The 27,509-nt window shown below is 50.6% G+C and overlaps 1 protein-coding gene across 1 annotated transcript; it reads left to right on the forward strand.

Annotated features, from left to right (window-relative positions):
• The first annotated feature begins 1,980 nt into the window (after positions 1-1,980).
• LOC144671682 (macrosialin-like) lies at positions 1,981-27,364 on the forward strand. The gene is made up of 6 exons (XM_078533694.1): positions 1,981-2,098; positions 10,903-11,474; positions 17,779-17,898; positions 18,447-18,519; positions 26,121-26,294; positions 27,177-27,364. The coding sequence occupies exons 1-6, from the start codon at positions 2,050-2,052 to the stop codon at positions 27,314-27,316; spliced, it is 1,128 nt and encodes a 375-aa protein (XP_078389820.1). The 5' UTR covers positions 1,981-2,049; the 3' UTR covers positions 27,317-27,364.
• The last annotated feature ends 145 nt before the right edge of the window (positions 27,365-27,509 follow it).

Here is a 27,509-nt window from a genome sequence, read left to right on the forward strand (position 1 = left end):
ACTTGAGTAAAGACTAGATGCTAGATCCTCTAGATAGACTAGATTCTCTAAGTGCTGCTGACTGCCTGTCCCAGGGTCCTCCTCTCGCACTCTCCTCTAGGTGCTGCTGACTGCCTGTCTCAGGGTCCTCCTCTTGCACTCTCCTCTAGGTGCTGCTGACTGCCTGTCCTAGGGTCCTCCTCTCGCACTCTCCTCTAGGTGCTGCTGACTGCCTGTCCCAGGGTCCTCCTCTTGCACTCTCCTCTAGGTGCTGCTGACTGCCTGTCCCAGGGTCCTCCTCTTGAACTCTACCATATTCCATTCCCCTGGCAAGAAACACCAACATTCCACTTGCCTTTTCCTAATCACTTGCTGTACCTGCATAGTAACTTTTTGTGATTCATGTACCAGGACACCCAGATCCCTCTGTAGCTTAGAGTTCTGCAGTGTCTCCATTCAAATAGTTTACTGCTTTTCCATTCTTCCTGCCAAAATGGGCAAGTTCACATTTTCTCACATTGCCCTCCATCTGCCAAGATTTTGCCCACTCACTTCCTCCTCCTTTGGTTACGATACCCTAAGAGGGCATTGACGACCATTGGAGTGCTCCATTATTATGCGTGGCAGAGCAGTGCAACAGTCTGCGATTCCCTTCTGCAATATGGCTGACCGGGAAACCCTACAAATAGGGTTAAAGAGCACAAAATCAAGGCAGTTAATGCTAAACCTTTATAAATCACTGGTTCGGCCCCAGTTCTGGGTGGTGCCTCTTTGGGAAAGATGTCGAGGCCTTGGAGAGGGTGCGGAGGAGATATGCTAGAATGGGACCAGGGGTGAGGGAGTTCAGTTCATGTGGAGAGAGATTGGAGAAGCCGGGATTGTTCTCCTTAGAGCAGAGAAGGTTAAGGGGGAAGATTGAATCGAGGCGTTCAAAATCCCGAGGGGTTTGGATAGGGTAAATAAGGAGAAACAAAAACAAAAATAGCTGGAAAAACTCAGCAGGTCTGACAGCATCTGCGGAGAGGAACACAGTTAACGTTTTGAGTCTGTATGACTCATCAGAACTAAGGAAATATAGAAATTGGGTGAAATATAAGCTGGTTGAGGGGGGGTGGGACAGGTAGAGCTCGATAGAGGGCCAGTGATAGGTGGAGGCAAAGAAGAGATTGCCAAAGATGTCATAGACAAAAGGACAAAGGGGTGCTGACGGTGGTGATATTAGCTAAGGAATGTGCTAATGGTGACAATAAGGGTAGGAAGCAGAACAAGCTAGTGGCAGATGGCCCTGGTGGGGGTGGGGTGGGGTGAAGTGAAGGGATCGAAATGGGCTAAAAGGTGGAGATAAAACAATGGATGGAAATAAATTTTAAAATAATGGAAACAGGTGGGAAAAGAAAAAATATATTAAAATATATTCCGACTAGGCACTTTACAGCCTTCCGGACTTAACGTTGAGTTCGACAACTTCAGATCATGAACTCTCTCCTCCATCCCTGCCCCCCATTTTGCAATCATTTACAATTTTTAAAAATATATTTTTGATTTGAAAGGGCGGGGGAAGCAGATTCAGTACGAACTCTCGAAAGGGAATTGGATAAATACTTGAATGGGGGAAAAATCTGCAGGGCTTGGTGGTGGTGGGGAGAGAGCAGAGGAGGGAGAGTGGGATTAATTGGATAGCTGTTTTTCAAAGAGCCAGCACAGACACAATGGGCCGAATGGTTACCTCCACCCCCGCCCCACCCAGTGCTGTACAGCCTGTTAATGTCATGGTTTTCAGCCCAGGGGTGAGGCATGATGACTCAAGTAGAAAAAAGAAAACTGGCTGAACTTGAGAAATGTGGTGGTCGACTTGGCGTCAGTCACTTGCCTGTCCAAATCCGCGTTGCCATTGGCTGTTCAAACTGGAGTTCACTTTCATTTCCTGAAATCGGCATCAGGAGGGGAGCAGAGCCGAGAAACCGAGAGAGAGAGAGAGAGAAGAGAAAAGAAAAGATAACCTTTAGACTGCGCGACTCCCTCACTCCACAACCAGACTGGGAAAGGAGCTCAGCAACACATTGAGGAACAATGCCCCTGGCAATCTTCCTCTGCCTTTTCCTCTTCACTCTCCCTGTCGGTGAGTTAAAAATAAGTTTTAGTTGCTTATATAATATATTAAAACAAATCAGAGCTTTTGAACTCTGGTAATTGTAGCTATAGTTTTATCTACTGTAAAGAGGGGGGGATTGCACAGGGCAAAATTTGGGGTGGAGGTGGAAGGGAAAAATAGTTTAAGCATTACTGGTGCCACATTGAGCATGTTGTGACTGCTCGCAGTGCTGGGGTGGGGACAGGCTTCATTGCTCAAATGTTGGGTGCTCTCACTGACCGAAAACTTTAAAAGGAAGACTTTCCAGTCTGGTTAAGTTTAAGCAGATTGATTGATTGATTTTCGGTCGGTTTTAACCAGGCTGGGAAACTTCTGTTGTATATCGCACTCGAGTTATTTGCAAAAGTGAAAGTGTCTCCCTCCCTTCCCTGCCCTGCACAATTTGGCAACCAGCCGAGGTACAGCACAGGGGGTTGGTTGGGGGGGGAGGAGGAGACCATTCGGCCCGTCGTGCCCATCCTAGTTCTTTGAAAGAAGCTGACCGATTAGTCCCCCACCCCCTCTGATACCCCTTTCAAGTATTTATCCAATTCCCTTCTGAAAGTTCCTATTGAATCTGCCTCCACCGCCCTTTCAGGCAGCGCCTTCCAGATCACAGCAACTCACTGCATGGCAAATAAAACCTTCTCCTCATCGCCCCCTCTGGTCCTTTCACCCATTCTCTTCAATCTGTGTGTGTCTCTCTCTGTCTCTCTCTCTCTGGCTTTCTCTTCAATCTCAATCTCTCTCTCTCTGGCTACCCACCCTCCAGCCACTGGAAGAAACAGTTCCTCCTGATTTTTATTCTCTATCCAACCCCATGTTTCGGACAAGTAATGTTCCAGATGAAAATTTAGCAGGAAATATACTTGCATTTCTATAGCGCTTTCCACATCCAGTGGGGCCCCTCAAAGCACTTTGCAGCCAAAGAAGTACCCCATGGTAGTCACTGTTGTAGTGTGGGAAACGTGGCAGGTATTTTGTGCACAGCAAGCTCCCACAAACAGCAGTGTGCCCATGGCCAGATAATCTGTTTCTTTGTGTGATGTTAATTGAGGGATAAATATGGGCCAGGATGCTTGGGAGAAACTCCCCTTTGCTCTTCTTCGAAATAGTGCTATGGGATCTTTTACATCCACCCAAACAGGCAGGTGGGGCCATGGTTTAGCTTCTCATCTGAAAGACGGCACCGCCGACAGTGCGGCACTCCCTCAGTACTGACCCTCCGACAGTGCAGCGCTCCCTCAGTACTGACCCTCCGACAGTGCGGCGCTCCCTCAGTGCTGACCCTCCGACAGTGCGGCACTCCCTCAGTACTGACCCTCCGACAGTGCGGAGCTCCCTCAGCGCTGACCCTCCGACAGTGCGGCGCTCCCTCAGTACTGACCCTCCGACAGTGCGGCACTCCCTCAGTACTGACCCTCTGACTGTGCGGCACTCCCTCAGTACTGACCCTCTGACAGTGCGGCACTCCCTCAGTACTGACCCTCTGACAGTGCGGCACTCCCTCAGTACTGACCCTCTGACAGTGCGGCACTCCCTCAGTACTGACCCTCTGACAGTGCGGCACTCCCTCAGTACTGACCCTCTGACAGTGCGGCACTCCCTCAGTACTGACCCTCGGACAGTGCGGCACTCCCTCAGTACTGACCCTCGGACAGTGCGGCACTCCCTCAGTACTGACCCTCGGACAGTGCGGCACTCCCTCAGTACTGACCCTCGGACAGTGCGGCACTCCCTCAGTACTGACCCTCCGACAGTGCGGCACTCCCTCAGTACTGACCCTCCGACAGTGCAGTACTCCATCGGTGTGTCAATCTTGGTTTTTGTGCTGAGCAGGATTTGAATCAACAACCTTGTGATTCAGAGGTGAGACTGCTACTAACTGAGCCACAGCTGACACTAAGAGAAACAATTGCAGGGCTATGGGGAAGGAGTAGGGACTAATTGGATGGCTCTTTCAAAAAGCAGTACAGATACGATGGGCCGAGTGACCTCTTGTACTGTAATTCTGTGATTCAGTGTAAGTGTGATTATAGTTGGATTTCACTGATTGTTGGAGCTCGCACACATCTCTGACTATTATATTATTTATGAGGTATTCTATTTAATAATATGGATTATTCATGCATTTGTCATCATCTTTTTCTCTTGTCTATTACTTTCCTTATTTCCAGTTCCTCATCAGTTTGTAGTTCCTCATTATTCTTACACATTCAATTCCAATTTCTCATCTTCCTTCTCGTCCTCATCAGACCTTTGAAATATTGTCACTACTTCTCTGTGGCTTTTGTAGTGATATTGTTCTAATTCTCTCTCACCTACACTCTCTGCTCCCTCACACACTCCCTCTCTAATGCTGCTTTGTTACTCCTTCTCTCTGCTCCCTCACACTCTCCCGCTCTAATGCTGCTTTGTTACTCCTTCTCTCTGCTCCCTCACACACTCCCTCTCTAATGCTGCTTTGTTACTCCTTCTCTCTGCTCCCTCACACTCTCCCGCTCTAATGCTGCTTTGTTACTCCTTCTCTCTGCTCCCTCACACACTCCCGCTCTAATGCTGCTTTGTTACTCCTCTTTGCTCCCTCACACACTCCCTCTCTAATGCTGCTTTGTTACTCCTCTTTGCTCCCTCACACATTCACTCTCTAATGCTGCTTTGTTACTCCTCTTTGCTCCCTCACACACTCCCTCTTTAATGCTGTTTTGTTACTCCTCTTTGCTCCCTCACACACTCCCTCTCTAATGCTGCTTTGTTACTCCTTCTCTCTGCTCCCTCACACACTCACTCTCTAATGCTGCTTTGTTACTCCTCTTTGCTCCCTCACACACTCACTCTCTAATGCTGCTTTGTTACTCCTCTTTGCTCCCTCACACACTCACTCTCTAATGCTGTTTTGTTACTCCTCTTTGCTCCCTCACACTCTCCCTCTCTAATGCTGCTTTGTTACTCCTCTTTGCTCCCTCACACACTCCCTCTCTAATGCTGTTTTGTTACTCCTCTTTGCTCCCTCACACACTCCCTCTCTAATGCTGTTTTGTTACTCCTCTTTGCTCCCTCACACACTCCCTCTCTAATGCTGTTTTGTTACTCTTTGCTCCGTCACACTCTCCCTCTCTAATGCTGTTTTGTTACTCCTCTTCGCTCCCTCACACACTCCCTCCCTAATGCTGCTTTGTTACTCCTCTTTGCCCCGTCACACACTCCCTCTCTAATGCTGCTTTGTTACTCCTCTTTGCTCCCTCACACACTCCCTCTCTAATGCTGCTTTGTTACTCCTTCTCTCTGCTCCCTCACACACTCCACCATTCTCTGCTGCTGCTCTCTTAGGATCCCCCTGTCTCTCTGCTCCCTCACTCTCACTCTGCTGCCTCGTTCACTCTCTCTCCCTCTCTGCTGCCACTCTTTCTCTAATTCCTTCTCTGCTCCCTCATTAACTGTCTCTGTTCTCTCTTGCGCTCGTGCTCCCTCTCTCTCTGCCCACTCTCCCTCGCTGCTGCTGACCTCCTCTATCCCTCTCTCCCTTTCTCTCTCTCTCTCTCCCTGCTCCTTCTGTCCTCTCTGAATTCCGCTACTGCAAAAAAATGAACCTAACAACAGTTTCAGAATTTGCAGAAGTAACTCGAAACTGATACACCGAAAGTATCATCTGTGATCACCCCCCTCTCTCTCCCTGTAGAACGCATTTAATCATCCAGTCACTGCCACTTCTCCTTTCTGACTTCTTGGTTAATCAGCCAGAAGGGATGATTTCCTGAGTGGAAACTGCTGGGAGCAGGAGGTGGGATATGGATCTCCAGGTGCTCTCAGGGTCAGGACCCCAAGAGGTATGTGTTTGGGGGGCATACCTGAGAACACTCAGTCTAGCTTGCTATTCCCAACCAGGGTTAATTACCCCCCCGAGCAGGGTGACACCAAGTGGACGTGGAAAAGATGTTTCCTCTTGAGTCCAGAACCAGGGAGGGGGGCACTGTTTTAAAATTAGGGGTCACCCTTTTAGGACAGAGGTGAGCAGACATTTGTTCTCTCTCAGGGTTGTGCGACTTTGGAACTCTCTGCCTCAGAAGGAAGCGGGGTTACTGAATATCTTTCAAGGAAGAGGTAGATAAGATTGGGGAAGGGAATCAAAGGTCATCGGGGTTAGATGGGAATGTGGGAATCACAACACAAACAGATCAGCCACGATCTTATTGAATGGCGGAGCAGGCTCGAGGGGCCGAATGGTCTACTCCAGTTCCTATTTCTTACGTTCTTGTGTACAAACCCCTCTCCCCCGCCCAGCCCATGGGTGTCTTGTGGTCAGTGAATTCCACGTTGGCCGATTGATAGCAATTCTGGAAAGTTACATCCCTCCCCCTCCCCCCCACCCCAACCCCAGAGAGTTATGAAGCTGTGGGATTCGCTTCTGGGGTTGATGGTTGAGGCAAAAACAATGAACATTCAAGTTTTAGGCTGGACAGGGGTGAAGGATAAAGGAAAGCAGGGGCAGGGAAATGTGACTAGGACTATTTGTCCCAGCAGAGGGTAAACACCAACAGCTGGTTGGGCCCGTTCCATGTTGTTGCCTGCCTGTAGTCCTTAGGAAGAGTACATTCCTGGGATCAATCGGGCAGCACATGACCTGCTTTGTAACACGATCCATTGTGCAATATCCAAGGCAACCAGCGAACAAAGTTCAATCGATCGATTTCCAACTCCTCCACCCCGTGAACCTGATTAAAATAAACATTAAAATTCTGCATGTGCGGCTGCAGATGTGCAGGTCACTGTCAGATCTCTGCCCTCCTCCACATCTCTCGCCTCCCCAACTCCCTCTTCCCTCCCCCACTCCCTCTTCCCTCCCCCACTCCCTCTTCCAGTTTTGCCGCACTCTGGCCAGAAGCAGGAACACTCTGCATTCCATAGACTTGAGCTAATCCCAAACTCTGCTGTCCTAACCTGCACCAAGTCCCTTCTCCCCCATCAAATCCCTCTGCTTGCTGACTTGTATTGGCCCTCGCCTCGCCCAGGTTAAACAACACCTCAATTTAAAAAATTCTCATCCTTGTTTTCAGTTCCCTCCAGGGTCTTACCCCTCCCTGTCTCTGTAGCCTCCTGCAGCCCCACCGCCCTCTTTATGGGGATGTGGTGGCCTAGTGGTACTGTCACTGGACCAGTATTTCAGGGACCCCGGGCAATGCTGGAGTTCAGAAGAATGAGGGGTGGAATCTCGTAGAAACCTATAAAATTCTAACAGGACTGGACAGGGTGGATGCAGGAAGGATGTTCCCGATGGTGGGGGAGTCCAGAACCAGGGGTCACAGTCTGAGGATACGGGGTAGACCATTTAGGACTGAGATGAGGAGAAATTTCTTCACCCAGGGAGTGGTGGAATTCGTTAGCACAGAAAGTAGTTGAGGCCAAAACATTGTATGTTTTCAAGAAGGAGTTAGATATTGGGGTGAAAGGGATCAAAGGGCATGGGGAGAAAGCGGGAGCAGGCTATTGAGTTGGATGATCAGCCATGATCATAATGAATGGGGGAGCAGGCTGGAAGGGCCGAATGGCCTCCTCCTGCTCCTAGTTTCTATGTTTCTAAAACACTGCGGGTGCTGGAAATCTGAAACAAAAACAAAAAATGCTGGGAAAAGCTCAGCAGGTCTGACGGCGTCTGTGGAAAGACAGAGTTAACGTTTCGAGTCCGTATGGCTCTCCGTCGGAGCCAAGGGGAGTAGAAATGTGGTGAGATTTATAGTGTTTAAGGGGTGGAGCGGGTGAAGCTGGGTAGAAGGCCAGCGATTGATTGAGGCAAAGGAGAGATTGCGAAAGATGTCATAAACTAAAGGTGAAAGGGTTGTTAATAGTGGTGATGCCGTTCGGAGTGGAAAGCAGAACATGATAATGGCGGGACCAGGGTAAACACTCTGCAAAGTGACAGGAGGCCCGAGTAGGGGTGGGGGACAAAAAGATCGAGAAAGCTAAAAGCTGGGGATAAAACAATGAGTAAAAATGGAAATACATTTAAGAAATAATAATAATGAAAATAAGTGCGAAAAGAAAGAAATAAATAAAGTAAAAATGAGTCAGAAAAAAGTGGGTGGGGATGGAGGAGAGAGTTCATGATCTAAAATTGTTGAACTCAATATTCAGTCCGGAAGGCTGTAAAGTGCCTAGTTGGAAGATGAGGTGCTGTTCCTCCAGTTTGCGTTGAGCTTCACTGGAACAATGCAGCAAGCCAAGGACGGACATGTGGGCATGAGAGCAGGGTGGAGTGTTGAAATGGCAAGCGACAGGGAGGTTTGGGTCACACTTTGTAATGCTCTGGGAGCCAGGGTGGATGGTGAAATTTGAATTTAACAAAAAAATCTGAAGAAATCTGAGAAGTCTGATGGTGACCAGGAAACCATCGCCGATTGTTGTTAAAAACCCATCTGATGTCCTGTAGGGAAGGAAATCTGCTGTCCTTACCCGGTCTGGCCCACATGTGACTCCAGACCTCACAGCAATGTAATTGACTCTTAAAAGCCCCCTGAACAAGGGCAATTAGGGATGGGCAATAAATGCTGGTCCAGCCAGCGACGCCCACATCCCCTGTGAACAAATTTGAGCTGCTCCAATTCCGGCCTCTAACACATCCTCGGTTTCCATCGCTCCACCATTGGCGGCCATGCCTTCAGCTGCCTGGACCCTAGGCTCTGAAATTCTCTCCCTAAACCTTTCTCTCTTCTCTCTCCTCCTTTTTAAGACGATCCTTAAAACCGACCACTTTGACCGAGCTTTTGGTCAATGTCAGGATTTTGTTTGATTACCTTCTTGTGACTTGGGAATTCTTAAACTGTTTTAAGGGGGCTTTACAAATGCACCTTGTAATGCAACTGGTGATTCTCTCCATCTCGGACCCAGTGGTCTCAGGATAACCCAGGGATTATCCTCGTAAACTCCCTAATTCATCCCAGAGCCAGTTCTTGCTGCACAATAATTTAAAACAATTAGCCCAGTGAGGGGTGTGAATTCTGTGGTAAGACTTCCTCTTGTAATCACTCCAATCCACTTCCTGTAGAGGTGTGAAAAACCAACTGCCCCCAGCTATGAGACATCTTTACATTACAGATTAAAATCTTATTGAAAGATGTCTTTTCTGTTAATGCAGGTGAACAATGTTAATGCTGGGGAATTGCAACACTCCCAGGACAGGTACAGCACAGGGTTAGATACAGAGTAAAGCTCCCTCTACACTGTCCCCATCAAACACTCCCAGGACAGGTACAGCACAGGGTTAGATACAGAGTAAAGCTCCCTCTACACTGTCCCCATCAAACACTCCCAGGACAGGTACAGCACGGGGTTAGATACAGAGTAAAGCTCCCTCTTCACTGTCCCCATCAAACACTCCCAGGACAGGTACAGCACGGGGTTAGATACAGAGTAAAGCTCCCTCTACACTGTCCCCATCAAACACTCCCAGGACAGGTACAGCACGGGGTTAGATACAGAGTAAAGCTCCCTCTACACTGTCCCCATCAAACACTCCCAGGACAGGTACAGCACGGGGTTAGATACAGAGTAAAGCTCCCTCTACACTGTCCCCATGAAACACTCCCAGGACAGGTACAGCACGGGGTTAGATACAGAGTAAAGCTCCCTCTACACTGTCGCCATCAAACACTCCCAGGACAGGTACAGCACAGGGTTAGATACAGAGTAAAGCTCCCTCTACACTGTCCCCATCAAACACTCCCAGGACAGGTACAGCACAGGGTTAGATACAGAGTAAAGCTCCCTCTACACTGTCCCCATCAAACACTCCATATTCCTTTGTGCTAGGTATGACCCTAACCAGCAGAGAGTTTTCCTCCTGATTCCCATTGACTCCGGTTTTGCTGTAGCTCCTTGATGCCACACTCGGTCAAATGCGACCTTGGTGTTAAGGGCAGTCACTCTCACCTCATCTTTGGAGTTCAGCTCTTTTGTCCATGTTTGAGCCAAGGCTGTAATGAGGTCAGGGGCTGAGTGGCCCTGGCGGAACCCAAACTGGGCATCAGTGAGCAGGTTATGGTTAAGGAAGTGCCGCTTGATAGCACTGTTGATGACCTCTTCCATTACTTTACTGATGATCAAGAGTAGACTGATGAGGCGGTAATTGGCCGGGTTGGATTTGTCCTGCTTTTTGCGTACAGGACATACCTGGGCAATTTTCCACATTGCTGGGTAGATGCCAGTGTTGTAGCTGTACTGGAACAGCTTGGCTAGGGGTGCGGCAAGTTCTGGAGCACAAGTCTTCAGTACTATTGCCAAAATATTGTCAGGGCCCATTGCCTCTGCAGTATCCAGTGCCTTCAGCCATTTCTTGATATCATGTGGAGTGAATCGAATTGGCTGAAGACTGGTATCTGGATGCTGGGGATCTCCGGAGGAGGCTGAGATGGATCATCCACTCGGCACTTCTGGCTGAAGATTGTAGCAACTGCTTCAGCATTATCTTTTGCACTGATGTTCTGGGCTCCTCCATCATTGAGGATGGGGATATTTGCGGAGTCTCCTCCTCCCGTGAGTTGTTTGATTGTCCACCACCATTCACGACTGGATGTGGCAGGACTGCAGAGCTCAGATTGATGCACTAACTCTGCAACTAATGACGGTGAGGAATGTTACTGAGCATGGATGGTCCCTGTTGTGAGGAATGTTCTGGAGCTCAGGCAGATTGGAATCTCGTTTACCCACTTTGGTCGTTGTGTTAAGTGTTGGGATAGGAGTCAGGGATACTTCAGTAGTTTCCAGTATAAGATATTCATACTTGTCCTTTCTCTTTACAGCAAATGGAGATGTAAAGTGTGAGGGACAGAATTGTCGTCCTAGACCGACACAAGCCACTCTGCAGCCTCCGACTGTCATATCTCCCCAAAGACCAGTCACTCTGCTGCCCCCAAGTACGCCTGGCACCCCTCATACCACCCCAGCCAATCTCACGACACCCACCCCGGCCAATCACACGACACCCACCCCGGCCAATCACACGACACTCACCCCGGCCAATCACACAACACACACACCGGCCAATCACACGACGGCCACCCCAACCAATCACACGACGGCCACCCCAACCAATCACACGACGGCCACCCCAGCCAATCACACGACGGCCACCCCAGCCAATCACACGACGGCCACCCCAGCCAATCACACGACGGCCACCCCAGCCAATCACACGACGGCCACCCCAGCCAATCACACGACGCATGCAGTGTTGCCCACCTCTGTGCATCCAACCGCTCCACCTGTGCTGGAATCGGGAAGCTACAACGTAACAGGGAACAAGGAGGTCTGTGCGATGGCACATCTGAAGTTACAGGTCCGGGTCCAATATCAAACGGCAAAGAAGAAGATGGTGAGCGAAGATTTAGATCTTTTGCTGCATGTCAATACCAGGAACAGCCCAGAGTTAGCATCAAACACTCCCAGGACAGGTACAGCACAGGGTTAGATACAGAGTAAAGCTCCCTCTACACCGTCCCCATCAAACACTCCCAGGACAGGTACAGCACGGGGTTAGATACAGAGTAAAGCTCCCTCTACACCGTCCCCATCAAACACTCCCAGGACAGGTACAGCACGGGGTTAGATACAGAGTAAAGCTCCCTCTACACTGTCCCCATCAAACAATCACAGGGCAGGAACAACACGGGGTTAGATACAGAGTAAAGCTCCCTCTACACTGTCCCCATCAAACACTCCCAGGACAGGTACAGCACGGGGTTAGATACAGAGTAAAGCTCCCTCTACACCGTCCCCATCAAACACTCCCAGGACAGGTACAGCACGGGGTTAGATACAGTGTAAAGCTCCATCTACACTGTCCCCATCAAACACTCCCAGGACAGGTACAGCACGGGGTTAGATACAGAGTAAAGCTCCCTCTACACCGTCCCCATCAAACACTCCCAGGACAGGTACAGCACGGGGTTAGATACAGAGTAAATCTCCCTCTACACTGTCCCCATCAAACACTCCCAGGACAGGTACAGCACGGGGTTAGATACAGAGTAAAGCTCCCTCTACACCGTCCCCATCAAACACTCCCAGGACAGGTACAGCACGGGGTTAGATACAGAGTAAAGCTCCCTCTACACTGTCCCCATCAAACACTCCCAGGACAGGTACAGCACGGGGTTAGATACAGAGTAAAGCTCCCTCTACACTGTCCCCATCAAACACTCCCAGGACAGGTACAGCACGGGGTTAGATACAGAGTAAAGCTCCCTCTACACTGTCCCCATCAAACACTCCCAGGACAGGTACAGCACGGGGTTAGATACAGAGTAAAGCTCCCTCTACACTGTCCCCATCAAACACTCCCAGGACAGGTACAGCACGGGGTTAGATACAGAGTAAAGCTCCCTCTACACTGCCCCCATCAAACACTCCCAGGACAGGTACAGCACGGGGCTAGATACAGAGTAAAGCTCCCTCTACACTGTCCCCATCAAACACTCCCAGGACAGGTACAGCACGGGGTTAGATACAGAGTAAAGCTCCCTCTCCACCGTCCCCATCAAACACTCCCAGGACAGGTACAGCACGGGGTTAGATACAGAGTAAAGCTCCCTCTACACTGTCCCCATCAAACACTCCCAGGACAGGTACAGCACGGGGTTAGATACAGAGTAAAGCTCCCTTTACACTGTCCCCATCAAACACTCCCAGGACAGGTACAACACGAGGTTAGATACAGAGTAAAGCTCCCTCTACACTGTCCCCATCAAACACTCCCAGGACAGGTACAGCACGGGGCTAGATACAGAGTAAAGCTCCCTTTACACTGTCCCCATCAAACACTCCCAGGACAGGTACAACACGAGGTTAGATACAGAGTAAAGCTCCCTCTACACCGTCCCCATCAAACACTCCCAGGACAGGTACAGCACGGGGTTAGACACAGAGTAAAGCTCCCTCTACACTGTCCCCATCAAACACTCCCAGGGCAGGTACAACACGAGGTTAGATACAGAGTAAAGCTCCCTCTACACTGTCCCCATCAAACACTCCCAGGACAGGTAAAGCATGGGGTTAGGTACAGAGTAAAGCTCCCTCTAAACTGTCCCCATCAAACACTCCCAGGACAGGTACAGCACGGGGTTAGATACAGAGTAAAGCTCCCTCTACACTGTCCCCATCAAACACACCCAGGACAGGTACAGCACGGGGTTAGATACAGAGTAAAGCTCCCTCTACACTGTCCCCATCAAACACTCCCAGGGCAGGTACAGCATGGGGTTAGATACAGAGTAAAACTCCCTCTACACCGTCCCCATCAAACACTCCCAGGGCAGGTACAGCATGGGGTTAGATACAGAGTAAAGCTCCCTCTACACCGTCCCCATCAAACACTCCCAGGACATGTACAGCACGGGGTTAGATACAGAGTAAAGCTCCCTCCACACTGTCCCCATCAAACACTCCCAGGACAGGTACAGCACAGGGTTAGATACAGAGTAAAGCTCCCTCTACACCGTCCCCATCAAACACTCCCAGGACAGGTACAGCACGGGGTAAGATACAGAGTAAAGCTCCCTCTCCACCGTCCCCATCAAACACTCCCAGGACAGGTACAGCACGGGGTTAGATACAGAGTAAAGCTCCCTCTACACCGTCCCCATCAAACACTCCCAGGGCAGGTACAACACGAGGTTAGATACAGAGTAAAGCTCCCTCTACACTGTCCCCATCAAACACTCCCAGGACAGGTACAGCATGGGGTTAGGTACAGAGTAAAGCTCCCTCTACACTGTCCCCATCAAACACTCCCAGGACAGGTACAGCACGGGGTTAGATACAGAGGAAAGCTCCCTCTACACTGTCTCCATCAAACACTCCCAGGACAGGTACAGCACGGGGTTAGATACAGAGTAAAGCTCCCTCTACACTGTCCCCATCAAACACTCCCAGGACAGGTACAGCACGGGGTTAGATACAGAGTAAAGCTCCCTCTACACTGTCCCCATCAAACACTCCCAAGACAGGTACAGCACGGGGTTAGATACAGAGTAAAGCTCCCTCTAAACTGTCCCCATCAAACACTCCCAGGACAGGTACAGCACGGGGTTAGATACAGAGTAAAGCTCCCTCTACACTGTCCCCATCAAACACACCCAGGACAGGTACAGCACGGGGTTAGATACAGAGTAAAGCTCCCTCTACACTGTCCCCATCAAACACTCCCAGGGCAGGTACAGCATGGGGTTAGATACAGAGTAAAACTCCCTCTACACCGTCCCCATCAAACACTCCCAGGGCAGGTACAGCATGGGGTTAGATACAGAGTAAAGCTCCCTCTCCACCGTCCCCATCAAACACTCCCAGGACATGTACAGCACGGGGTTAGATACAGAGTAAAGCTCCCTCCACACTGTCCCCATCAAACACTCCCAGGACAGGTACAGCACAGGGTTAGATACAGAGTAAAGCTCCCTCTACACTGCCCCCATCAAACACTCCCAGGACAGGTACAGCACGGGGCTAGATACAGAGTAAAGCTCCCTCTACACTGTCCCCATCAAACACTCCCAGGGCAGGTACAGCATGGGGTAAGATACAGAGTAAAGCTCCCTCTACACCGTCCCCATCAAACACTCCCAGGACAGGTACAGCACGGGGTAAGATACAGAGTAAAGCTCCCTCTCCACCGTCCCCATCAAACACTCCCAGGACAGGTACAGCACGGGGTTAGATACAGAGTAAAGCTCCCTCTACACTGTCCCCATCAAACACACCCAGGACAGGTACAGCACGGGGTTAGATACAGAGTAAAGCTCCCTCTACACTGTCCCCATCAAACACTCCCAGGGCAGGTACAGCATGGGGTTAGATACAGAGTAAAACTCCCTCTACACCGTCCCCATCAAACACTCCCAGGGCAGGTACAGCATGGGGTTAGATACAGAGTAAAGCTCCCTCTCCACCGTCCCCATCAAACACTCCCAGGACATGTACAGCACGGGGTTAGATACAGAGTAAAGCTCCCTCCACACTGTCCCCATCAAACACTCCCAGGACAGGTACAGCACAGGGTTAGATACAGAGTAAAGCTCCCTCTACACTGCCCCCATCAAACACTCCCAGGACAGGTACAGCACGGGGCTAGATACAGAGTAAAGCTCCCTCTACACTGTCCCCATCAAACACTCCCAGGGCAGGTACAGCATGGGGTAAGATACAGAGTAAAGCTCCCTCTACACCGTCCCCATCAAACACTCCCAGGACAGGTACAGCACGGGGTAAGATACAGAGTAAAGCTCCCTCTCCACCGTCCCCATCAAACACTCCCAGGACAGGTACAGCACGGGGTTAGATACAGAGTAAAGCTCCCTCTACACTGTCCCCATCAAACACTCCCAGGGCAGGTACAACACGAGGTTAGATACAGAGTAAAGCTCCCTCTACACAGTCCCCATCAAACGCTCCCAGGACAGGTACAGCATGGGGTTAGGTACAGAGTAAAGCTCCCTCTACACTGTCGCCATCAAACACTCCCAGGACAGGTACAGCACGGGGTTAGATACAGAGTAAAGCTCCCTCTACACTGTCTCCATCAAACACTCCCAGGGCAGGTACAGCACGGGGTTAGATACAGAGTAAAGCTCCCTCTACACCGTCCCCATCAAACACTCCCAGGACAGGTACAGCACGGGGTTAGATACAGCGTAAAGCTCCCTCTACACCGTCCCCATCAAACACTCCCAGGACAGGTGCAGCACGGGGTTAGATACAGAGTAAAGCTCCCTCTACACTGTCCCCATCAAACACTCCCAGGACAGGTGCAGCACGGGGTTAGATACAGAGTAAAGCTCCCTCTACACTGTCCCCATCAAACACTCCCAGGACAGATACAGCACGGGGCTAGATACAGAGTAAAGCTCCCTCTACACCGTCCCCATCAAACACTCCCAGGACAGGTACAGCACGGGGCTAGATACAGAGTAAAGCTCCCTCTACACTGTCCCCATCAAACACTCCCAGGACAGGTACAGCACGGGGCTAGATACAGAGTAAAGCTCCCTCTACACTGTCCCCATCAAACACTCCCAGGACAGGTACAGCATGGGGTAAGATACAGAGTAAAGCTCCCTCTACACCGTCCCCATCAAACACTCCCAGGACAGGTACAGCACGGGGTAAGATACAGAGTAAAGCTCCCTCTACACCGTCCCCATCAAACACTCCCAGGACAGGTACAGCACGGGGTTAGATACAGAGTAAAGCTCCCTCTACACTGTCCCCATCAAACACTCCCAGGGCAGGTACAACACGAGGTTAGATACAGAGTAAAGCTCCCTCTACACTGTCCCCATCAAACACTCCCAGGACAGGTACAGCATGGGGTTAGGTACAGAGTAAAGCTCCCTCTACACTGTCCCCATCAAACACTCCCAGGACAGGTACAGCACGGGGTTAGATACAGAGTAAAGCTCCCTCTACACTGTCCCCATCAAACACACCCAGGACAGGTACAGCACGGGGTTAGATACAGAGTAAAGCTCCCTCTACACTGTCCCCATCAAACACTCCCAGGACAGGTACAGCACGGGGTTAGATACAGAGTAAAGCTCCCTCTACACTGTCCCCATCAAACACACCCAGGACAGGTACAGCACGGGGTTAGATACAGAGTAAAGCTCCCTCTACACTGTCCCCATCAAACACTCCCAGGGCAGGTACAGCATGGGGTTAGATACAGAGTAAAACTCCCTCTACACCGTCCCCATCAAACACTCCCAGGGCAGGTACAGCACGGGGTTAGATACAGAGTAAAGCTCCCTCTACACTGTCCCCATGAAACACTCCCAGGACAGGTACAGCACGGGGTTAGATACAGAGTAAAGCTCCCTCTACACTGTCCCCATCAAACACCCCCAGGACAGGTACAGCACAGGGTTAGATACAGAGTAAAGCTCCCTCTACACTGTCCCCATCAAACACTCCCAGGACAGGTACAGCACAGGGTTAGATACAGAGTAAAGCTCCCTCTACACTGTCCCCATCAAACACTCCCAGGGCACGTACAGCACAGGGTTAGATACAGAGTAAAGCTCCCTCTACACTGTCCTCATCAAACACTCCCAGGACAGGTACAGCACAGGGTTAGATACAGAGTAAAGCTCCCTCTACACTGTCCCCATCAAACACTCCCAGGACAGGTACAGCACAGGGTTAGATACAGAGTAAAGCTCCCTCTACACTGTCCCCATCAAACACTCCCAGGGCACGTACAGCACAGGGTTAGATACAGAGTAAAGCTCCCTCTACACTGTCCTCATCAAACACTCCCAGGACAGGTACAGCACAGGGTTAGATACAGAGTAAAGCTCCCTCTACACTGTCCCCATCAAACACTCCCAGGACAGGTACAGCACAGGGTTAGATACAGAGTAAAGCTCCCTCTACACTGTCCCCATCAAACACTCCCAGGACAGGTACAGCACGGGGTTAGATACAGAGTAAAGCTCCCTCTACACATACCTAATCAAAATTGGATCTGTTTTGTTTGAAGTGGAGAATTTGAAGTCAGCCCCCCCTCTCTCCAAACGCCTCCTCCTGGTTTCCTGCCCCAGGAGGACTCAGTTGATGAAACGACGGCCACAAAAAGGCACAGATATTTGCAACAAATTTCACTTGCTTTCTCTCTTTATTTGCAGTGCTGGGGTCTGTTCTTTGTCGAGCCGAAAAAGACAAGCTCTTCAGGAAGCTGTGGCCCGGACTACATTAACATGACCCTGACATTCCCAGAGGGATTCCTGATGTTTGGATTTAAGAAGGTGAGTATTTTAACATCTAAACATCTAGAATTTCCTAAACAACCCTCCCTAACCCAGGGTTCACTGGACAGTGACCGGGAGCAGGAACCCTCCCTAACCCAGGACTCACTGGACAGTGACCGGGAGCAGGAACCCTCCCTAACCCAGGACTCACTGGACAGTGACCGGGAGCAGGAACCCTCCCTAACCCAGGACTCACTGGACAGTGACCGGGAGCAGGAACCCTCCCTAACCCAGGGCTCACTGGACAGTGACCGGGAGCAGGAACCCTCCCTAACCCAGGACTCACTGGACAGTGACCGGGAGCATAAACCCTCAATAACCCAGGGCTCACTGGACAGTGATCGGGAGCATAAACCCTCAATAACCCAGAGTCTGTGCCTTGACCAGTTGGTCAATGGCTGTTTATAATGGATTAAATGGATACAGGTGTCACCAGCTGCCAGGGCAACCGAAAGGGTCACAGGGTAAAGTTCACTGATAAGTTTGCATTTCATTTCTGTTAAACGTCTTGACTCTCTCTCTCTCTCTGTCTCTCTCTCTCTTAGAACACCACAAAACAAACCTTCTACCTCAAGGAAATTCAAAGTAAACTGAGATACAAGTTCCCTGGCACCACAGGTGAGTTATAGGCCCGGCCGGCAATGGCGAAGCAACGAATACCAGAGAGTTTCAAGAGGCCGGAATTGGAGGAGCGCAGAGATCTCGGAGGGTTGTAGGGTCTGGAGGAGGTTACAGAGATAGGGAGGGTTGTAGGGTCTGGAGGAGGTTACAGAGATAGGGAGGGTTGTAGGGGCTGGAGGAGGTTACAGAGATAGGGAGGGTTGTTGGGGCTGAAGGACGTTACAGAGATAGGGAGGGTTGTAGGGGCTGGTGGAGGTTACAGAGATAGGGAGGGTTGTAGGGGCTGGAGGAGGTGACAGAGATAGGGAGGGGTGTAGGGGCTGGAGGAGGTTACAGAGATAGGGAGGGGTGTAGGGGCTGGAGGAGGTTACAGAGATAGGGAGGGTTGTAGGGGCTGGAGGAGGTTACAGAGATAGGGAGGGTTGTAGGGGCTGAAGGAGGTTACAGAGATGGGAGGGTTGTAGGGTCAGGAGGAGGTTACAGAGATAGGGAGGGTTGTAGGGGCTGGAGGAGGTTACAGAGATAGGGAGGGTTGTAGGGGTTGGAGGAAGGTACAGAGATAGGGAGGGTTGGAGGAAGGTACAGAGATAGGGAGGGTTGGAGGAAGGTACAGAGATGGGGAGGGTTGGAGGAAGGTACAGAGATGGGGAGGGTTGGAGGAAGGTACAGAGATAGGGAGGGTTGGAGGAAGGTACAGAGATGGGGAGGGTTGGAGGAAGGTACAGAGATGGGGAGGGTTGGAGGAAGGTACAGAGATAGGGAGGGTTGGAGGAAGGTACAGAGATAGGGAGGATTGGAGGAAGGTACAGAGATGGGGAGGGTTGGAGGAAGGTACAGAGATGGGGAGGGTTGGAGGAAGGTACAGAGATGGGGAGGGTTGGAGGAAGGTACAGAGATGGGGAGGGTTGGAGGAAGGTACAGAGATAGGGAGGATTGGAGGAAGGTACAGAGATAGGGAGGGTTGGAGGAAGGTACAGAGTTAGGGAGGGTTGGAGGATGGTACAAAGATGGGGAGGGTTGGAGGACGGTACAGAGATAGGGAGGGTTGGAGGACAGTACAGAGATAGGGAGGGGTGAGAACATGGAGGGAAATAAGAAGTCAAAAACAAGGATGAGAGTTGAGGTGTTGCTGGAAGTCAGTTGAGGTCAGCGGGCACAGGGGGTGATGGATGAACGGGACTCGGTGCGAGTTTGGGTATGGGGCGGTAGGGCTTGGGATGAGCTGAAGTTTCGAGGGTGGGAGGTGGGATACCAGCCAGGAGTGTGTGGGAGGAATCGAATGGTGTCGGTGAAGGGGTTCAGGAGCTGATGAGTGTGGTGCAGAGATAAGTACAGCTGCCCAGGCGTTGCCTGATATAACTAGCGCTGGAGCTGCTGACTTACACAGGCTCTCTTTCCTGGACTGTTTAATGAACACATTGGGCTAATCTGCTTGTACAGGTTTTAAGTGAGTCTCCGCTACCCACGCCCTCCCGTGTTGTCCTGGCTTTGTGTGCTCTCTAACCGAGTGGCTCAATCCATCGCTTCGGCCTTTACGGCAGGGGGAGGGATGGAGTATAAACGTAGGGAAGTCTTGCTACAATTATACAGGGCCTTGGTAAGACTGCTCCTGGAGTCCTGTGTACGGTATTAGTCTCCTTACTTAGGGAGGGATATTCTTGGATTAGAAGCAGAGAAGGTTCACGCGGCTGATTGCTGGGGTGAAGGGGTTTGTCTTAGACTGGGCCTGTACTCAGAAGAATGAGATGTGATCTGATGGAAACATAGAAGATTCGCCGGGAGCTTGACATGGTGGATGCTGAGAGATGTTTCCCCTTGAGGGGGAGTCTAGAACCCAGGGTTGGGCAGGGGCACAGTTTCAGAATAAGAGGTCTCCCATTCGAGACGGAGGAGAGGAGGAATTTCGTCTCAGAGGGTCGATAGTTCTCTACCCCCCCCAGAGAGCAGCGGAGGCTGGTGTCAGTGAGTATATTCAAGGCTGAGCGAGACAAATTTTTGACGGACAAGGGAGTCAAGGGTTATGGGGGAGTTGGGGGATGCGGTGGGCAGGAAAGTGGAGCTGAGACCACACTCGGATCAGCCATGGTTTTACTGAATGGTGGAACAGGCTTGAGGGGCCGAGTGGCCTCCTCCTGCTCCTATTCCCTGTGACCTTGGTATTCCTGTCATTGCAATGTTGTTGACACTGGCCGCGCTCTGAGCCCATTGTGGATTGACGGGAGCTGAAATTGAGAGGAAGAGAGAGGGAATGATCTCGTCACCGGGAATGAGCCTAAGTATCTGAACCACACAGAGTAGAATTTGTATTCTATAGCGCCTTTCATATCCTCAGGATGTTCCAAAACACACTCCAGCCAATGAGGTTCTTCTTTTTCCGCTGAAGTGTAGTCACGGCTATAACACAGGAACATGACCCGTGGGGCATTATGTTGAGGGAGCTTTATAACTGCAGTTGTTGGGATCTTTCACCTCCTCGAGGGTGGCCAGACGTCCAGTTTGGTCCCGGACGTTCCAGATTTCGCCACATCGGGACCCGTCCCGTGACCAGACGGCCTTCCGTCCGACATTCCGAAGGCTTGTTGCCACGGCCGCTGCCTGACCAGTTCTCCGGGCCTAGCCGAGATCAGGCCTGTTCGTATGGCGGGCGCCCGCTGACCAATGAGCGAACGAGCTGACGGCAAAATCAGCCAATGGGGAGAAGCTGGGGCGGCTCTGAAAGTCACCCCCATTGGCCACGTGTGTGACTCCTTTCCAGGTTGGCGAATGTCTGAGAAAATTGAGATCCCGGCCTTGTCGTCATAGCGACCTTTGCATCTGTGCACGTGTGGGAGTGAGGTGGGTGGAAGGGGCAGAGTGTGTGCCTGGTATTCCAAGGCCACCATGCTCCTCCTAACACCACCTCCACACCAAGGCTCTCCATTAACGTCTTAGTTCCCAACTCGCTCCCCCCTCCGGTTACAGGGATAGGATTAATGCAGCCGTCTTAGCGCAGGGGCAGGTGGTGGTGTAGTGGGAACGTCACTGGATGAGCCATCCACAGGCCCAGGCTAATGCCCCGGGAGCCACCACGGCAACTGGTGGAATTTAACTTCAGTTAATAAACCCGGAATACAAAGCTCGTCTCAAAATGGTGACCGCGGCAACGATCATCGATTGTCATTAAAAACCCATCCGGTTCGCCAATGTCCCCTGCCGCCCTTACCCGGTCTGGCCTACACGGGACTCCAGACCCACAGCGACGGGGTTGACTCTGAACTGCCCCTCCGAAATGGCCCAGCAAGCCGCTCAGTTCAAGGGGCAATTAGGGATGGGCAACAAACGCGGGCCTTGCCAGCGACGCCCACCTCCTGTGAAAGGGTAAAAAAGGGGCCCAAAGAATTGGGATTGAACTTCAGCCTTGTCCCAACCTGTGCCGCCTGTCCTCAGCAAGTGAGACTCTGTGTAAAGCAGCCAGGGTTGTGGACAGGACAGGACATGACCAGGAAGGTGGCCAGAGTGAGGCAGGATGTGATGGGGGCTGGCCTGAGTGAGGACTCCGTATCACACATCACACACACACACCCCGGGAAAGAAATGACCTCTGCTTTTCAGGAGCACGACACCCTCGTATCTACCTGTTTGTTGACCGTAGAGAACAGCAGCAGTGGAGCACATCCTGACCAAAACCAAGTCCGTCACAGGTCATCTCATCCCCTCCCCTCTTCTCAAGTCCTTCGACTTTCTTCTGCTGAGACTCCACGTCCATCGCTTTGGTCGCCTCTTTTGGTGGGTGGGGGGGAAAATCGATCAGATCCATCAGGCAGATGGATTTACAGATCCATACTGGATCCATACTGGATTCCATACTGGATCTCTCTGATCCATAGAAACCAGGAGCAGGAAACTGGTGATGCTCGGTCACTCTATCTTGAATTCTAGACTCTAGTAACTTGCTGAAAAGAGACATGAGGCTAACTGACCTATAACCCCCTCTCATTCCGCTTCCCCCTCTCACCTTTCTTAATTGGCGGAGCGACAGGCAGAAATTTCCAATGGAAAGATGCAGTTCCCGAATCAAAGAGAACTTTGTAAGATCAAAGTTAGTCTGTCTACTAACTCTGCAACGGAAGCCACCTGCCCCTGGGGATTTGGCACTCTTTAGTGTCTTAATTTACCACCTTGCTGTCGATGTTAATTTAGTGAGGCCTTGTCTTTGATTTAATATTAGTTTCTTTGGGATTACTGACGTGCTGATCTCTAATATCCTCCTCATACTGGTACACACCGAATCCACCATTTCCTTATCCTCATGAACTGTGTCGCTGAAATCAGTGTTTTTTTAAACAGGCCCACGTTGCTCTGAGTGTGATTGTAAAGTTTATTTTGTTGATTTTTGGTACCCCCCACAAGTTTCTTACCGTGTGTTGTGTCACCCTCTGTGTTTTCTCCGGTTCACCGTGATCGGTGCATTTTTTTGGCATCTTTTTTGTTTACTTTGAACACTGTCTTTTGCTTCTTTAGCTGTCTGTCGCTGTCCTTTTTTGGCAAGTAAAGCTCTTGCCCCTTAAGAGGGTATAAACTGGTTCAGTAGAACATTAAATACCCTTTTGAACACCTCCCACTAGCCGCCTGACATTTTCCCCCGTGAACAGGTTTTGCTCAGTTTCCTGTCGGAGTCTCTGACTCCTGACCTCGAACCCAGCCTGGCCTAAATTTCAACCCTTAGTATCTGTTTTGCACTTTTCTTTGCAAACGCCACATTGAGCTGAAAGATGATAGGACCGCCGTTAGATAAATGTTCGGGCACTGTTAGACTGTTATATAAATCTGGTTCTTATGGCCTGTCCCCCCCCCTTGTTGAGACCCTTGGGCATATCGTAAAGAAAACGAGCTGGGGTACAGTGAAGACGTTCTCCCCCATTCTGTCATGAGCTAGTCTGCTTCTTATCTCAATCTGTATGAAACTTTAAACCCCCCCCACCTCCCGCCATTAAAACCACTTTACTTTTGCTACGTGCATGTTTAATCTCTGCATTTATACAATCTACCACCTCAGCAGGCCTGTACACGACTCCCTATTTCTACTCCCTTTTCTATTTCTTAGTTCTACCCTTAAAGTCTCCATTGCCTGTTAATCTCTCATTATATCCTTGCTTATCGTTTGCAGTGAATTCACCCTTAATCAATATCGCCACTCAACCTCCCCACTATTTTCCCTATCTTTCCAGTAGGCGTATAACCTGGTATATTTACTTCCCAGGCCTAACCATCTTGCGGCCATGTCTCTCAGCAATGGCTACCATGTCATACCCCTCCAGATCTGCAATTCATTTTTTATTTATTCTTTCATGGGATGTGGGCAAGGCCAGCATTTGTTGCCCATCCCTAATTGCCCCTTGAACTGAGTGTCTCGCTCGGCCATTTCCGAGGGGCAGTTAAGAGGCAACCACGTTGCTGTGGGTCTGGAGTCACGTGTAGGGCCAGACCGGGTAAGGACGGCAGATTTCCTTCCCTAAAGGGGGCATTAGTGAACCAGATGGGTTTTTACAACAATCGATGTTAGTTTCATGGTCGCCATTACTGAGACTCGCTTTATATTCCAGATTTATTAATTGAATTTAAATTCCACCAGCTACCATGGCGGGATTTGAACCCATGTCCCCAGAGCATTAGCCTGGGCCTCTGGATTGCATTATCACTGTCTCCCTGTAATTTGTCCTTAATATTCCATGCATTTGTATAAAGAAAACTCAAAACGCAGTGTCCAACATTAGATGTGATTCCACGATTGGACAACATTTGCTAAGAATTATGCTGACAACCGATTTACAATTGTCAGTCGGGTTCGCAGTGTGTGGCACGTTTCTGTGTGGTGGAAGCTACAAATGTTAATACACAGGGCCCTGTTCCTTGCACATGGAACATTTCCACATATTGTGCCCCTGTTTCAGCTAAACCAAATCAGTGACAGCCATTCGCTGGTCCGTTCCTCAGGGCAATGCCTTGACCGGTCAGAGTCAAGCTGCCTGGTTTAAAATTTCAAACAATGCTTGGCAGTTAACTGTCAGCCACCATTAATTGGTGCATTCTCCACGGCAACGCCTCCGCCAATCAGAGTCCACTCGCCAACCAATCAGCAGCCCCCCCCCCCACTTCTCATACAGCATGAAGCTGTTGCTTCCCCTGACGTTGGTAATCTTGCGATTGTCCTGATGAGTGCAAGACGAAAAACTTTTGACAAAATGTCTTTTTTCAGCGACACTGAAGATTGTTTGTTTGGGACGCGCGCCCTGGTCCTTCAGCTTGAATGTTTCACTCTCACGTTTCCCATTGCTATCCTCTCGGTTTAATCAATTTACATCTTTTAATTTTTCCTTTGCCCGTGACGCTTAAATCACAATTTCTGACTCTTCCCTTCTATTATTGAATTATTTATATTATCTCCTCTTTATTCAAGTTATCATTTATATTACCTTTTCCGTCTATGCCCTGCTTCAAGGTTAAGGTCCCTGTGACCCTATTTAACCTTTACCCTTGGACCCTGTTGCCAGGCTAGTTCAGGTGGGGCCTGTCTTTATGCTGGTACAATGTCACATTGTACCCACACCATCCCTTCCTTAGGCATGTTTCACCTCCCCAACCGGCTTATGCTTTTGCCCATTTGCGTGTGGTTCTGGTAATAATCCAGAAGTTATATCCCCTGAGGTCCCGCTCTTCAGTTTAGCTCCCGGTTCCTGGTACTCTTCACAACGGGATCTCTTGCCCACTCCGTGTGTCGATCGAAGAGGAGCATGTTGTGTAAACGCTTCTTGGCTGGTGTCGGTTTTCCCATCTGACTCGAAGATGACTCAATTTAAAAGGTGGAACTTTCGTATCCTCCTAACGTCTGATGCAGACTCACTGCGCCTGGGTTATCCCGAGTCCCTGTCTCCCCTCCCATCCGTTCCCCACCCCTTGCCCCTCCTCCTCCTCCCTACTGACCCCCAGGGAGAGAGATAGACTCGGACAAAATCAGTACTTTGTCAGCGTCAATCTGAAGGAATAGGCCAACGCAGTGAAGCCCTGTAGATGTAGGGGAACCGTCAGCCATAACCTTGTTAAACAAGTCACTGAACTGAGTCTTATCTAAGTGGGACCCACCCAACAACAACTGCCCCCACAGTAGGAGATATTAGCATAAAGCTAGACCCAAGAGGAGGGCTCTAAGGAGAACAGAGAGGTTTACGGGGGGGGGGATTTCCAGCGCTTAGGGCTGCTTACCTTCCCTGGAATAGACCAGGCTAGAGTTAACAATTGGGTGTCAGCAGCAGAATCGTTGCGGTGGTGGTGTTATGGAGATGGAAATAGGCGCGCGCTTCATGATGGTGTGAAGATGTGGTTGACAGCTCACCCCGGGGCTCAGAATATAACAACCGCGGTGGAGAACTGACTGGTTCAGCCTCCGACAGTTACCAGGGAGAGGGACGGAGTCTGCAGCTGGGGGAGGGAGTAGGAGGTGGGGACAGAATACAAAATGGCCTCAGGAGGAGCTTTCCGCTCACGCGGTGCCGGAGGTGAATAAGCGATCTGATGGTTCATTGCCGGAGAGCTAATCATCAGAGCCTTGGTTACTTTGACAGCGACCTCTGTGTACACTGGGAAAAACAGCAGCGTGATGATGTTGCAGACCCACATTGGATATTCCTACCGCTGCTCCAAAGAATCGGTGATGGCTAAAAGCAACTTCTGGGTCGACCTGGTGGATGAACAGATTCAAGCCTTCAAATTCTTCAAAAACGGGCAGTTTGGTGCAGGTAAAAATGCGCCAAAGAGAGAGTTTGCAATTCCCTAGCGCCTTTGACACCCCCCCCACCCACCCCACCCCCGAAGCACCCTCCCAGCCATTGACATTGACGTATGTCTGGAGGTGCAGTCACTGTTGTAACATAGGGAACACTGCTGCCTGTGAGCCCCTCGGAGAGGAGGGAGAGGGGGTCGCTCAGTGGTGAGGGGGAGGGGGTGAAGTGGGGGGTCCCTGTGTGAAGGTTTGGTTTGAGGCTCCTATTGGCCGGGACGGTGAAGCATTTTTGTCCTGAATTAGGCGGCAGTGTGTAAGGTAATGTAAAGGAGAATCACAGAACCACACGGTGCAGAAGAGGCCCTTCGGCCCATCGAGTCTGCACCGACACGTGAGAAACTCCTGACCCACCTCCCTAATCCCATTTACCAGCTCTTGGCCCATAGCCTTGAATGTTACGATGTGCCAAGTGCTCATCCAGGTACTTTTTAAAGGATGTGAGGCTAACCCACCTCCACCACCCTCCCAGGCAGCACATTCCAGACCCTCACCACCCTCTGGGTAAAAAAGGTTTTCCTCACATCCCCCCCTAAACCTCCTGCCCCTCACCTTGAACTTATGTCCCCCTCGTGACTGACCCTTCCCTATCCACCCTGTCCATGCCCCTCATAATCTTGTACACCTCGATCAGGTCGCCCCCTCAGTCTTCTCTGCTCCAACGAAAACAACCCAAGTCCATCCAACCTCTCTTCATAACTTAAATGTTTCATCCCAGGCAACATCCTGGTGAATAAAAGGTGTGGGAGGGAGGGAGTGAGTGGATGGAGGGGGTGAGGGCAGGGGTTATTATTATTACTGAGTCTGCGTCTGATCTCTCTCTCTCTCTGTCTCCTCACAGCCGAGGACTGCCCAGCGGACAAGAGGGTGCCTGTTGTGGCCATTGTTGTTGTTGTAATTCTGATTGTCCTCATCATCGTGGTGCTCCTGGCTTACCTGATCGGGAGGAAGAGGCACCCGGCCGGGTACCAGAGCATCTGATCTGGTCCCCTTCCCGACACCGAGCCCCACACCCCTGGAGGAGCGTGGCCAAGGAGCTGGACATGAGGAGAGTGGGAGCTGGGGAGAGGCCAGGGTTAGGGTTAGGGTTAGGGTTGGGAGGGTGGCGACTGGGGTCAGGGGTCGGGGGTGGGGGGGTTGTTACCGGTGAGGGGATGTTTATTGGGGTCAGGGG

The sequence above is a fragment of the Cetorhinus maximus genome, chromosome 34, assembly GCF_964194155.1.
Source record: "Cetorhinus maximus chromosome 34, sCetMax3.hap1.1, whole genome shotgun sequence".
NCBI classification, from domain to species: Eukaryota; Metazoa; Chordata; class Chondrichthyes; order Lamniformes; family Cetorhinidae; genus Cetorhinus; species Cetorhinus maximus.

Coding starts and splice junctions, on each gene's coding strand:
- LOC144671682 (XM_078533694.1), top strand. CDS start 2,050: ATGCCCCTGGCAATCTTCCTCTGCCTTTTCCTCTTCACTCTCCCTGTC. Junction 18,520..26,120: donor CAAGTTCCCTGGCACCACAG/GTGAGTTATAGG, acceptor TTACTTTGACAG/CGACCTCTGTGTACACTGGG. Junction 26,295..27,176: donor AAACGGGCAGTTTGGTGCAG/GTAAAAATGCGC, acceptor GTCTCCTCACAG/CCGAGGACTGCCCAGCGGAC.